The sequence below is a fragment of the Lepidochelys olivacea genome (genome assembly GCF_965140295.1).
Source record: "Lepidochelys olivacea isolate rLepOli2 genome assembly, chromosome: 5".
NCBI lineage: Eukaryota > Metazoa > Chordata > Testudines > Cheloniidae > Lepidochelys > Lepidochelys olivacea.
This window is the reverse complement of record NC_140415.1, coordinates 45,087,175-45,100,810: the sequence shown is the minus strand read 5'-3', so window position 1 is coordinate 45,100,810 and position 13,636 is coordinate 45,087,175. Positions and strand designations below refer to the sequence as shown.

The 13,636-nt window shown below is 40.9% G+C and overlaps 1 protein-coding gene across 2 annotated transcripts in view; it reads left to right on the top strand.

Moving 5' to 3' along the window:
* Positions 1-13,636, top strand: part of TENT2 (terminal nucleotidyltransferase 2) — an 82,859-nt gene that overhangs the window by 324 nt on the left and 68,899 nt on the right. For both annotated transcript variants that reach the window (XM_084629667.1, XM_084629668.1), the window contains exons 2-4: positions 8,243-8,434; positions 9,759-9,884; positions 12,004-12,253. In XM_084629667.1, coding sequence (XP_084485793.1) covers positions 8,280-8,434; positions 9,759-9,884; positions 12,004-12,253 — 531 coding nt within the window. In that variant the 5' untranslated portion in view covers positions 8,243-8,279. The remainder of the gene's footprint in view (positions 1-8,242; positions 8,435-9,758; positions 9,885-12,003; positions 12,254-13,636) is intronic.

Genomic DNA, 13,636 nt, shown 5'->3' with positions numbered 1-13,636 from the left:
AGAGCTGGGAGCTTTGGCGCTGGAGGTGGGGTGGGAGGGATAAGAACGGCCATACTGGGTCAGACCAGAGGTCCGTCTGGCTCAGTATCCTGTCTTCTGACAATGGCCAATGGCAAGTGCCCCAAAGGGGATGAACAGGGAATCATCAAGCGATCCATCCCCTGTCGCCCATTCCCAGCTTCTGGCAAACAGAGGCTAGGAAGACTTCAGAGGATGGTTTTGCATCTCTGTCTATCCTGGCTAATAGCCATTGATGGGCCTATCCTTCATGAACTTCTCTAGTTCTTTTTTTTTAACCCTTTTATAGTCTTGGCTTTCACAATGTCCTTTGGCAAGGAGTTCCACAGGTTGACTGATCATTGTGTGAAAAAAATACTTCCTTTGTTTTATATCTGCTACCTATTGATTTCATTAGGTGACCCTTAGTTCTTGTGTTATGAGAAGGCGTAAGTAACACTACCTTATTTACTTTCTCCACACCAGTCATGATTTTATGGGCCTTTATCATATCCCTACCCCAATCATTTTTATTGTTCTTTACCATACCTTTTCCAATTCCAATATCTTTTTTTTTTGAGATGGCGTGACCACATCTGCACTCATGGATTTGTATAGAGGCAATATGATTTTTCTGCCTTATTATCGTTCCCTTTCCTAATGATTCCCAACGTTGTTAGCTTTTTTTACTGTCACTGCACATTGAGTGGATGTTTTCAGAGAACTATCCACAATGACTCCAAGATCTCTTTCTTGCGTGGTAACAGTTAATTTAGACTTCCATGACTTTATATGTATAGTTGGGATTACGTTTTCCAAAGTGTTGCATTTATCAACATTGGATTTCATCTGCTGTTTTGTTGCTCAGTCATCCAGTTCTGTGACATCTCTTTGTAGCTCTTCGCAGTCTGCTTTGGGCTAAATTGTCTTGAGTAGTTCTGTATCATCTGCAAATTTTGCCACTTCCCTGTTTACCACTTTTGCCAGATCATTTATGAATATGTTGAACAGTACTGGTCCCAGTACAGACACCTTGGGTACACCACTATTTATCTCTCTGCATTCTGAAAACTGGCCATTTATTCCTACCCTTTGTTTCCAATCTTTTAATCAGTTTCTGATCCATCAGTGGACTTTCCCTCTTATCCCATGACGGCTTACTTTGCATAAGATGTGTGGCGTACAGAGCTGGGGCCTAGGGCACTGAAGGTGTGTGCCGGGAGATGTGTGGGGTACAGAGCTATGGCTGCCTAGGGCACTGGACATGAGTGCAGAGATGCGTGGGGTACAGAGCTGGGGCCCTGGAGGTGTGTGCGGTACAGAGCTAGGATATATGGCTTGGGCAAAGGTACTGTTCTGTGGTTTGGGGGCTGGCAAGATGTGAGGGCATGTGCTTGTGGCACTAGAGTACAGAACACTTGAGGGGTGTGTGTGTGTGGGGGGGTTGTAGTGTAGTACAGAGCTGGGGGCTCGGGCACCAGGTGCAGGGCACTGAAGGCATATGTGTGGTATGCATGCTGGGATCTGGAGGCGTTAGGCCATAGCACACTGCAAATGCAGGTGGGACTCCACGGGGTTGGAAGCATGGGGTGTGTTTATTGGTGCAGTTGTTGATGAGCCTGGAAACACAAAGGTGGGTATGTAATGTAACCTAAGGTTTGCAAAATGTTTCCACAATTCTGCAGAGCACTGATGAAAAAGTGATAAATGATGATAAATTCTATATTTAATGAAATAAATATAGTTTTAGTGACTTAAACATGAACTGAATAATGGGCTGAATCCAATAGCCCCTGTTCCATTTATTTAATGTATCTTATATTGTCCCTACATTTTTAGTTTTTATTATGCCAAAGATATTTGTATTGGCAGTACAGAACTGAGTTGGAGAAGTTGTTGAAGAGAAATTAGAGGATTTTTGGGCAGCTGGGTAGGGGATAGCTGGGACTTGTGGCACCTGGTAAGATGTTTATAATAGATTTATAGATTTCAGGCAAGAAGAGACCATTGTGATTATCTAGTCTGACCTCATGTACAACACAAGCCATAGAATTTCCCCAAAATAATTCCGAGACCAGATCTTTTAGAACAATATCCAATCTTGATTTAAAAATCCTCAGTGACACTTGGTAAGTTGTTCCAATGGTTAATTACTTTCACTGTTAAAAAATTTACACCACGTGGGGGGAAGGATCCAAGGATTTCATTGTGGATCTTTTGGCCATAGCATTGCTGCAGGAGCTTATGTTCAGCTGGTTATTCACCATGGCCCCCAAATCTTTTTCAGAGTCATTGCATCCCAGGAAAGCATCCCCCCAAACTGTAAGCACAACCTACATTCTTTGTTCTTAGATGTATGTTTACATTAGCCCTATTAAAACACATATTGTTTGTTTGCGCCCAGCTTACCAAGCGATCCAGATCGCTCTATATCAGTGACCTGTCCTCTTAGTTATTTACCATTCCTTCAATTTTTGTGTTAGCTATGAACTTTATCAGTGACGATTTCATGTTTTCTTCCAGGTCATTAATAAAAATCTTACATAGTGTAGGGCCAAGAACTAATCCCTGTATGGTCTTATTAACAACACACTTGATGGATGATGATTCCCTGTTTACAAATACATTTTGAGACCTGTCAGTGAGTCAGTTTTTAATCCATTTAATGGGTACCATGTTAAAAAAACCAACCAAAAAAAAAAAAACTAGGTAGATGTAAAATTAATCAAATTTAATGTGGTACCAAGTCAAGTGCCTTGCAGAAGTCTAAGTATATTATGTCAACACTATTACCTTTATTAACCTAGTTTGTAATCTCATCTAAAATAGATATCGAGTTATTTTGACAGGATCTATTTTCCATAATCCCATACTGATTGGCATTAATTATATTAGTTTTCTTTAATTCTTTATTAATCAAGTCCCAAATCAGCTGCTCCATTATCTTACCTAGGATTGATGTTGGACTGACAGGCCTATAATTACCTGGACGTTCTGTTTACCCTTTCAAAATATTGGCATTGCGTTAGCTTTCTTCCAATCTTCTGGAACTTCCCTGGTGTCCAAGATTTCTTTAAGATCAACATTAACAGTCCAATAAACTCCTCATCCAATTTTTTTAAAACTATTGGATACAAGTTTTCTGGACCTGCTGATTTAAAAAATGTCCAACTTTAGTATCTGCGATTTAACATCCTCCTAAGATAATGGCAGAGTGTAAAGAGAGTTATGTGATATGACTACATCTCTCTTTTTTCCCCCCCCAAATACAAAACAGCAATATCTATTGAACATTTCTGCTTTTTCTGCATTATTGGTAATTCTACCATTTCCATTTAATAATTGACCAATATCATTGTTAGAATTCCTTTTGTTCCCAATATACTTTTAAAACTCTTTATCATCCTAACTTTGTTGGCAATGGGTTTCTTCTTGTGTCCCTTTGCTTCCCTTATCCATTTTCTAAAAGTCCTAGCATCTGGTTTATATTCAGAACTATCAGCTTCTCTTTTCTTTTAGTTGTTATATATATTTATTTTTTATGGCTGTTTTCACTTTCCCTCTAAACCAAGTCAGTTTTTTAACCAAGATGGCCTTATTCCTCAATCGTGGCTTTTGGAGCATCTAGTAAAGTATTCCTAAATATGTGAATGATAATTCTTCCTCCCAGCTGATTTGGCTCATAATTGTATTCAGCTTTGTGAAATTGGCCCTTTTAAAGCACCAAATATATATATTATTGGTCTGGACTTTATTCTGCTTGCCCATTATAAATGTGACCAAGTTATGATCACTTGTACCTAAGTTACCTTAGGTACCTAAGTACCTAAGTTAATTTTAAATTCTGTGATCATTTCTTCATTATCTGTCAAGATGAGGTCTAATATAGAATTCCCCCATCTTGGATGAAACAATTTCTGAGCCAGGAAGTTGTCATCTACAATACTTAGAAATTCCAAAGATGTTTTGGTACTGGCAGCATGAGTCCTCCAGCATGTGTCACCCAGACTGAAGTCCCCCATTATCAGTGCTTTTTTTCTCAAAAAAAGAAAAGGAGGACTTGTGGCACCTTAGAGACTAACCAATTTATTAGAGCATGAGCTTTCGTGAGCTACAGCTCACTTCCTCTAAGGTGCCACAAGTCCTCCTTTTCTTTTTGCGAATACAGACTAACACGGCTGTTACTCTGAAACCTGCTTTTTTTCTGTAAGTCCATAAGGAGCTAGTTATGTGGTTCCCTAGTGTGTGTTAAAGTTCTGTAGCAGCCCCTTATGCCCCGTTGTGTGCTTTATGTGTTAGGACATTGATCCATAAGCATTCAAGATCATTTTCTTCTGAGTTATCAGTGACTTGGAAACAAGTAATGCCATTTTTTACATAGAGCACCACTCCCACTCCCCTTTTGGCCACTTGATCCTTCCTAAATAGGTTTTAACCATTAATTCCCTTTACTGAAGGTTAAAAATCATCCCACCAGATTTCAATTATACCAACAAGAGCAAATTTATGCTCATAAATGAGCAATTCCCTCTTGTTTGTTACCCAGGCTCCTAGCATTTTTGCATAGGCAATTAAAGAATTTCTTCTCTTCATGTCCTTTGGTTCATGATTAATTTTGTTCTCAACGTCTTGATTTGTGTGGAGTGCTCAGACCTTCCCTCTTTTTACCCTCCTCTTTTGTTATTATTTTAACTACCTCCTGACTACTCTAGCCAGCCAGCCCCTGAGAAGATTGGTCCCTCTTCTGCTGAGCTTGAGGCCATCCAAACTTTACAGCTCCCTTTTCTCACAGAAGATGGACCCAGAATGCCTCCACCGAGCACCCTGAATCTCCACCCCACGGAGCCTCACCTCCTGCATCCAGAGGACCCCTGCACTCAGACCTCTCTCCCTGCTGAGCCCCCTTTCTCTGCACCTGGACCCCTTGGAAAGCCGCTCCCTCCTGCATCAAGACTCCCACTCCTGCACCCAGACCATCCCCCGCAGAGCCCTGTGCACTCGAACCTCCACCCCAACGAGCCCCTTACCCCACTGAGCCCCAATCAGCTGCACCTGGACTCCCCCCTGAACTCCCCACACCCAGAGCCCCCTGCCAAGCCTCATCCCCTCACAGTCCCTCTGCTTAACCCCAACCACCTTCATCTGGACCACCCTGCAGAGTCCCATTCCCCCTGTAGATGGAACCCCGCAATGAGCTGCCTGCACCCAGATTGCCCCGCACAGAACCCTCTCACCTCACATCTGGATTCTCACCACAGTAAGCCTCTCCACACTTGGATGCTGGCTGAGCCTGTTTGTCCCACACCTGGATAGCGGGAGAGCTCTTTGTGGACAAGCTTGGTTTTCTTACAGATTGGGCTGAGCTGTCATTCACAGGTGTGTCCTGTACATTTCTCCGTTCCTTTGGAACAGCTGGATCTTGAGAAGTCTTTTCCACCGTTTCCACACTGAGGACCTGGTATCAATTGGAAACTTCTAGCTTTGTGGAATTCCTCTTGATCCTTGTCTTTCTGGTGGCCACAGCCTGCCCATCCTCATCTATCTCCAGCTGTATAGAATGCTGCTGTGACCTTTTGCCTCTGGTGGTTACAAACTGCCAGGTCTTTTCTCTGACTCTCTCAACTCCTTGGTGGCCAGCTCCTTGAATCTGGAGTACTGATGTTTCCTGAATCTGGCTTGTCCCGGAATTCCTCAGCTTCTCTGATTCTCTGTAGTGTCTCTACTTGCCCCTTCAATCCAAGTGGATGCCATTTTAGGTTTGTCAGCTATGCATGTTAGGACTCGTCTGTATGGGGAAATCTACCAGCATTACCAGGCTGCTGTAGTTATATTGGTATAATTACCCATGTGGCACTATATGTAGCGGTATGATAATGTTGGTAAAGTTTCCCATTAAGACAAGTCCTTACCTAAGTGTTTCTACCTGGATAATCAGTGATGAAAATTAATTTAAATATTAACATAATTTTCAAGCTTTCTGATAATTATCACCATTTGCATAAACTGAGCAGTTCATATCTCTGAGCCATGGGTTTAGGTTGTATTCTGATTCAGGAAGCTAACTGGTGCATTGATTTATATTTGGTTCATGGTTCTTTACAGCCATTTTTAAAGAAAGTTTGGATTATGAATCAGTTCTCTTGTAAAGGATGTACTCACTTCAGGGGTTTTGTTGCTTTGGGGGTCATGGAATACACACAGATTTAGTGCATATAAAGGGATGTAAGTTTTAGGGGATGCTGAAAACTGGGTGTGATATGTGATGCAGTTGTTGCCATATCTGGTGCTGAAGTGGGAATGGATCGTTTTTGGTTTTTTTTTCTTCTTCTATTTGTGGTTTCTCTTTTCTTAAGCAATTGGGAAATTCCCACTGAGTTCCTTAATGGTTTAACTTTCTTTTTAGCATGAGCATATCAGTGTTGTGGATGGCACTCTTTTTTCTTTTCTTTTCTTTTTTTTTTTTGTGGGGTAGTGTTTATAAAATCAAGTTGACAACCTAAACATGTGGAAATATCTCACTTTATTTTCAAATTATTTTTAGGCATTCCAATGAAAAAGGTTGTTTATACAAACATCCCTATGCACAGTCTTAACTCTTGCAGCCAGCAGCCAGTGGGGCTACTTTATGTGATTAAGATTTGTGTTTGGGTTTAAGTCCCTGAATGTGAAACTGATTATAAAGAAAATTGAAAAAACTCTCTGGCTTTCACTGCAGCAAAGAGAAAGGAGAAAAGTAAACAGCAGTGATGAGCAAACTGGATTTGAAAATTCTTTTGAGGCAGTGTTCATAACTTAAGAAAGGAAACTTGTTTATAACATAAGTTGAGTTTAAGAAAAAATGCTCAGGAATTTCTGTAGTACATTAAAAACTTCATTTTTGAGACAAATTAGACACAGAATTATGATTGTTTTTTTCTGATTCTATACAACATATGTGATTTAAGTTATACTTTCTGGCATTTTCCTACATGGTGGCAGATTAAAATAGTGGGTTAGGTAAATTGTAACAGACTCACAAATGTTTGTCACAGTCAGCTGAAACAATGTGTAATTAAAAAAAAAAAAAGTCAAACTTTTACTACTATTGCCTTAGAACAGTGGTTCTCAAAACTTTTTTTTCCACAGACCACTTGAAAATTGCAGAGGGTCTTGGCAGACCACTTCATGATTTTTCCAAATGTTGTTTGTACCGTTATCTAACTATTGTAAAGTGCTTTGGATAAAAGCCCTTAATAATTAATGATATTTTGTTCTACAAATAAAAGCACACAACTCGTATTTTAAGATCAGGAGTCTTTCTAATGCGATGGATGTGCCCTCTCTTCTCTGCTGTGGCAGCCCCCGAGCTGGGTCTGGGACGGAGGAGTGTCACAGCTGCCATAGAGCTGAGGCTGGGAAGGAGGGCCGTCTCTCCCCGGCAGCTGCAGCCCTGGAGCTGGGGAAAGTCGCCTCTTTCTCTGGTGGCTGCAGCCCTGCGTGTCCCAAATTCCTCCTACCCCCTCTTCTCACCCCATTGCCCCCTCCCACCTACCCGAAGGCCACCACATCCCCTTACATGTGCATCTTCTCCAGGGTCAAGGCACCTAATTAGTGGATCACAGTTTGAGAGCATCTGCCTTAGAACTCTATCCTGTAAACGTGCATATGAGTAACTTTATGCATGTGAATAGTTCTGTTAGACTCAGTTATATTGTGGAAACTGAAATCATTTTAAAACTCTATATTACATTTCATCATTAATGTTGGCTGCTTACTTTTCACATATTATTCATCTTGAGCATGATAATATACTAGTTTTGTTTTATGGTCAGTTGCACCTTTTGGTTCTTATCTAGTAACTGGGTGCCATTTTGTTTCTTTTGGAGTATGCCTGGAAATGTTTAACTCCAAGTAGACTGTTTACATGGAAATCAATTTTCAACAAGACGGTGGAAACGCCTACCTTTAGGATTTGTAAAACATTTTTAACAAAAACTAAATATGAGGAATTTTCCCTTTTAAAGAATTTTCTAAATCAAGGTAACTAGTAATTAAAATGATTTTGTTTTACACAGTGCCTTCTCAGAGGCGTTAAAATACCTATAGGATAAGGCTGAGAAAATCGAAGGTGACTTCTAGAAATCTGTTTGATTATTCTAGTTGTTCAGTGGCAAAATAGTTAAATCAATGCGTGACTTGAAAAGAAGTACATAATTAGTATTTTGTTAACTGCCTAATTTCAGGATTTTTTAAAATGTTGATCTAGGTAGAAGACTACATGTTCACTTTCAGTGAAGAAGAGCATGTTCCCAAATTCCTCCAACTTGGGTCGTCCACCCTTTCTTCCAAAACATCAGCAGCACAATAATTTCTTCAATGAGCTTCCTCTGAACATACCGCCCACTCTTCTCTCTCATCAGCAAATTGTTGATGCTCGGTTCAACTTTCAGAATGCAGCGTAAGTACAGTAGAATTTCAGAGTGGGAAATGATTCCCGAAAGGCCTGTGCTTTTATTTTTCTTAAACTGATCTCTCTTGGAGGGAGGAATCCAGGGGTGAAATTAAGGTGGTACGGGCCGGTACAGCGTACTGGTAAAAAGTGGCCGCCTGTACCGCTGACTTTAAAGTGCTGCCACGGCAGCGCTTTAACATGGTTGCTCCTTTTGCGCCCCCATGTTGGCAGCCCTGCTGGCTCCCTACTGGCAGGGCCACTGATGAGGAGGGGGGGACGCAAAAGGGGCAGTGACTTTAAAGCACTGTTGGGGCAGTGCTTTAAGCAGGGTCCTTTAAAGTGCTGTTGAGGCAGAAAGACTCTGCTTAAAGCGCTGCCCCTCCTCCCTCCCGCCCCCCCTCTGGGGGCCGCTGACTGGGGAGATGCGGGGGCAGGGGGAAGGAGCAACTACCGTGCGGCCGGAGCCCCAGGCTCTTTAAATTGCCGTAGAGCCCTGGGTGGTGCGGGCGGGCTAGCTGGGGAAGGCTGACCTCCCCCACGCCTTCTGCCCGGGGCCCTGCCCCTTCTGGGGGGCAAAGCTGCCCCACCCCAGTACTGGTAAGAGACACATTTTACTTTCACCCCTGGAGGAATCAAACAAGATAATACTCTCAGAGAATTAACAGATGTCACTGTCAAATCAGGCCCAAAATTTATCTTCCTTTGAAGGAAAATAATTTCTGTTTATCACTGGAGGGTATATTTTTTTTCCAATATATTAGGCTTTATGGCATATAAAATATTTTAATTTTGTTTAGAAATTGATACATTTTTAACATGGATTTACATTATCTCTCTTGGTGGCCTGCATATTCAATTACTCTTCAGTGGTGGATGAAACACACTCCAGCGCAATACGTGATGCATCACAGCAGTGGGAACTAGTAATACAGTGGGTCTTTGAGGATCTTAAATTGAGAATGTGTGGGGGTGCTGGTGGAAAGTCAAGGGGAGGAGATGAATAAAGGAAAGGAACATTTGGCTAGGGTTACGTTTTAAAGCATGAATGTTCTCTTGAGAAACTCATGTTAACACTAAGTGTTGTTTTTGAGTGAGTTTGCAAAGTTCCTTTTATATTTGTACGCTGCACAGTGACTACCTCATTTTCTTATTCTAGTCAACTTCATCCTGTGAAAAGTATTCTCCTCCTTCTCCTTTCAAATGTAAAGAATGGACATACTGCTTCTAAGAAATAGTTGGGGGTTTCTGCTGAATTTTTTTGGTTGAAAAGTGTAAAAAAAAAAAATCCCAAACCCTCAGTTATAATCTGAATAATAATTATGGACTGCAGTCTTTCTAGAGCTCTCTTGAGTGGGAACCTTTCAACTATTCCAGCTGTTTCGCCACAGCCGTTGACATATGGAAATGGCAGCTCAGGACCTACATCAGCTGCCCCCACGTTATTCCGAGGCAGGAAGTAAGTATTTGTTAGTATATAATTACTTATGCTTGTAATGCACAAAAAGGTGATTTTCTGAGAGACTTGATGGCGAGATCGATTTGCAATTTTTATTTAAAATTGTCTAGAATCAGGAATATTGAATAAGAATACTGATGAAGTAGGTCCAAGTACATGTATACCAGCATTTTTAAGCATTCATATACCTGCTTGTGACAATATTAGCTGTAGTAGAAAAGTGCTTAGCATATACTGCTCTTTTATTTCTTTTTCAATTACTAGTGGTCCCTCCGCCATCTGACCTGCAAATCAGGGCCCTGATTCTGTATAAACAAACACACACGCGTGGTTAACTTGAAGTAGATTAGTGTCAATAACTTGATAAAAATTATGAGGAAGTAAAAAATTCAAGTTGAGTAGATCTGCTTTTTCAGTGTACATTTTATGGAGATGTTTCTGTGACATAGAAAACAGGAAGTTTGCAGCTTGTTTGCCTCTGCATCTTAGAGTTTGTTTGAGGTACATTATTAATTAAATTTAGCTTTTTATAACTTTTATTTATTTATATATACACGCACACATAAGAGTCTTGCTTTTTGGAATTTTGTAGGCAAGTTGCAGCTATTCTACAATAAATAAATAAACTTACACTTAGCTTTGTGTCCCTCTCAGTTGTCTTAGGTTTTTCTGAAAGGGAAATTCCAGATGGAAACTGGGTTTTGCTCAGTTTTGTGTCAAGCTGGATTTAGATGGAAATTGGAATTCAAGTAAATGTGCAAAAATAGGATACATAAGGAAACACAATGTTATCAAAACATGTTTTTATATTTAAAACTGATTATTTATTAAACAAAGGAAGTATTAACTGTAGCTAACAAATTGACAGATGGAAATCTGGCCATGGTGACCAGAAGCAAAGATATTTAGGTGTCTAAAAATGCAGATAAAGACCTTTTGAAAATCCCATTGGTAACCATCTGCATCCGTAGGTGTCTAAATATCTTTGAAAATCTGTCCCCGTGTCCTTTGTTTTTAGAATTCGTATCTCATCCTCTCCCTCCTGATTTTTACTCCTAGATTGGAAGAGGAAATCAGGCATTTCTGTTTTGTTTTTTTTTAAATTCCCAATCAGTTTCTCAAATTTCAAATTGTAATTTTAAACAGGTTTATTTTTTAAAAGAAAAGTTCATTCATGGTGCATTTTTGTAAAGAATAAATATACTTTTCTTTTATATTCATGTTTTCTTTGTATACAAAACTAAAGCATCCTCTTCTGTATGATAGCTGTTTGAGAGTATCTAATACAGCTTTGTCACAATAGGAGTTTGAAATGCCAAGACCAATGTAAGACCACAACATCACATAATAAAGTATATTTAGATTTCTAAAACTAATGACATCATGCTCAGTTATATTAAGTTTGTGTTTGAAACGGAGACGTTAACTTTGAGCCACATTGCTGAATGCATTAAACTATAAATATTTGCCAAATGAATAGTGGTTCTTTTTTGCCCAGATTACACATTTTACTGTCTGTACAATCTAAACCTACACAGACAAATTCTACATTTTGAATGGCTATTGTGGTAAGTTTCTCTCTTTTTCCCCTTCCCACCCCTGAATTTATCAATTTTATCACTGGGTATACACACTGGACACAACTTTTCACTGCACCAATGTGGATGTAATTTACAAAAACACACTTTTCGGTAGTGAGTATTTCAGAAAAAAAGTTTAGGTTACTTTTCATAAAAATAGCCTGACCAGACTTCAGCTTGGTTAGTTATATTTCTGCCTAACCGAATTCACCATTTAGTTTCAGTTGGCGATGGTATTCGTTTTACTGTTGTATAATGTAAATTGTCCCATTAAGCAGCTGGTGGTGCATTGCACTTCAGAGTTGACCGCACTTCAGCGGTTATCCATTCTCTTACGTTATCCATTCAAGATTTTGATTTACGTAGTATCTAGGATGGGCGTGCCTCTTGTTTTTTAAAAAACCTTTGTTTTGCTGAAATATTCACTGTAATTAACTGTTAGTATTCGTACTTCAGGCTCTTCTTTAAGTAATTCATTATTGGATGTTGGTACATGTTTAAAATACAAACTGGAGGGATACTGTCTTTGTTTTTTGCAGGAGGCTAAGTGAACAAAATGTTCCTTATAACGTCAAACGTCAGCGGTTTCATTCACCTCATTGTGAGTCAACTCTAGTTAACCAAACAGTGCCTTTACCAGAAGAACGCAGATACTCATTCCCAGGATCAATTCCTTCACCATTGTTTCATGCACATTACATACCAGATTTGACTGGATGTGTTCCACCTTTGCGAGATGCTCCATTTCCAGACCCTATAGAAACCACGCTCCCTGTGGCCAAAGATAAGGTAATGCTAACACAGGCCTGAGTTTTACTTTCTTCTTGTGCGATGTTCAGATTGTATCATTTATGTGAAAAAAGTATAAAGAAAACATTTAATGCTATTTTCTTAAGTATTAAAGGTAAGACACCATTCTGTTTTAAAAAGGGTTACCTAGGGAGGTGGTAGAATCTCCATCCTTAGAGGTTTTTAAGGCCCGGCTTGACAAAACCCTGGCTGGGATGATTAACCTGGGCTTGGTCCTGCTTTGAGCAGGGGGTTGGACTAGAAAACCTCCTGAGGTCTCTTCCAACTCTAATCTTCTATGATCTATTAACAAATTTAAATGAGCTAGTTATACTACTATACCTCTACACCAATATAACGCGACTCGATATAACACGAATTCGGATACAACACAGTAAAGCAGCACTTTAGGAGGCAGGGCTGTGTGCTCCGGTGGATCAGCGTATCTGGCTCCGACATACTGCTCTGAGCGGCGTGTTAAGGGTGCCGGGCCGGGGCCAAGGAGTTGGATAAAGGGCAGAGGGTCTCAGGGGCGGTCAGGGCACAGAGACCAGGCGGTTTGGGTGGTTCGGAGGTTCTGGGGACGGGGCGGTAAGGGGAGGGGGAACGGAGGCATTGGATAGGGTGTGGGAGTCCCAGGGGGCTTGTCAGGGGGCAGGGGTGTGGATAGGGGTTGGGGCAGTCAGAGGTAGGGGGTGGGGTTCTGGGGGTGATTAGGGACGGGGGGGGTCTCTGGATGGGGTAGTCAGGGGACAAGGAGTTGGGGGGGTTGGATGGGTCGTGGGTTCTGAGGGGTCAGTCAGAGAGCGGGAAGTGACTATTAATGGCAATGCTAGAGGCCAAAGCAAGTTCGATATAACGCGGTTTCACCTATAACATAGTAAGATTTTTTTGGCTCTCGAGGACTGCGTTATATCGGGGTAGAGGTGTACTTGTCGCTTGCATGATGCTTTTACGGAACACTTACAAACATTAACTACTTTAAGTCTGTTCTCCAGCTGGTAGGGAGACTCTTGTCTCTCAGGCTCCCAGGAAAAGTTTTTTTGGGAGGGTTTTATGGCAGCATCTGCTGCTGGGTTTAACAAACAAGGCTGCTGGTGCTTTCTTGCAAGGGGCAGAGAATGTCTTTAGCTCAATGCTACCTCCCTGTTTTCTTCCTACATGTGGATGTCATGAAATCTGCATAACTGGGTCAGACAGAGTGCAAATCATAGGGGTCTCTATTTGTTGCATCACATGTGAAACAGCAGAGATAAGACTAATAAGTAAAGAGACCAGTAGCGTGGGAGATGGCTCCCTCTGTAGTGTAATGAGAGAGCTGTAGAGAAGCCTCTCTGCCCAAACCGGGAGGAGGTGAGGGAGAATTTATCATTCCATTTCTGG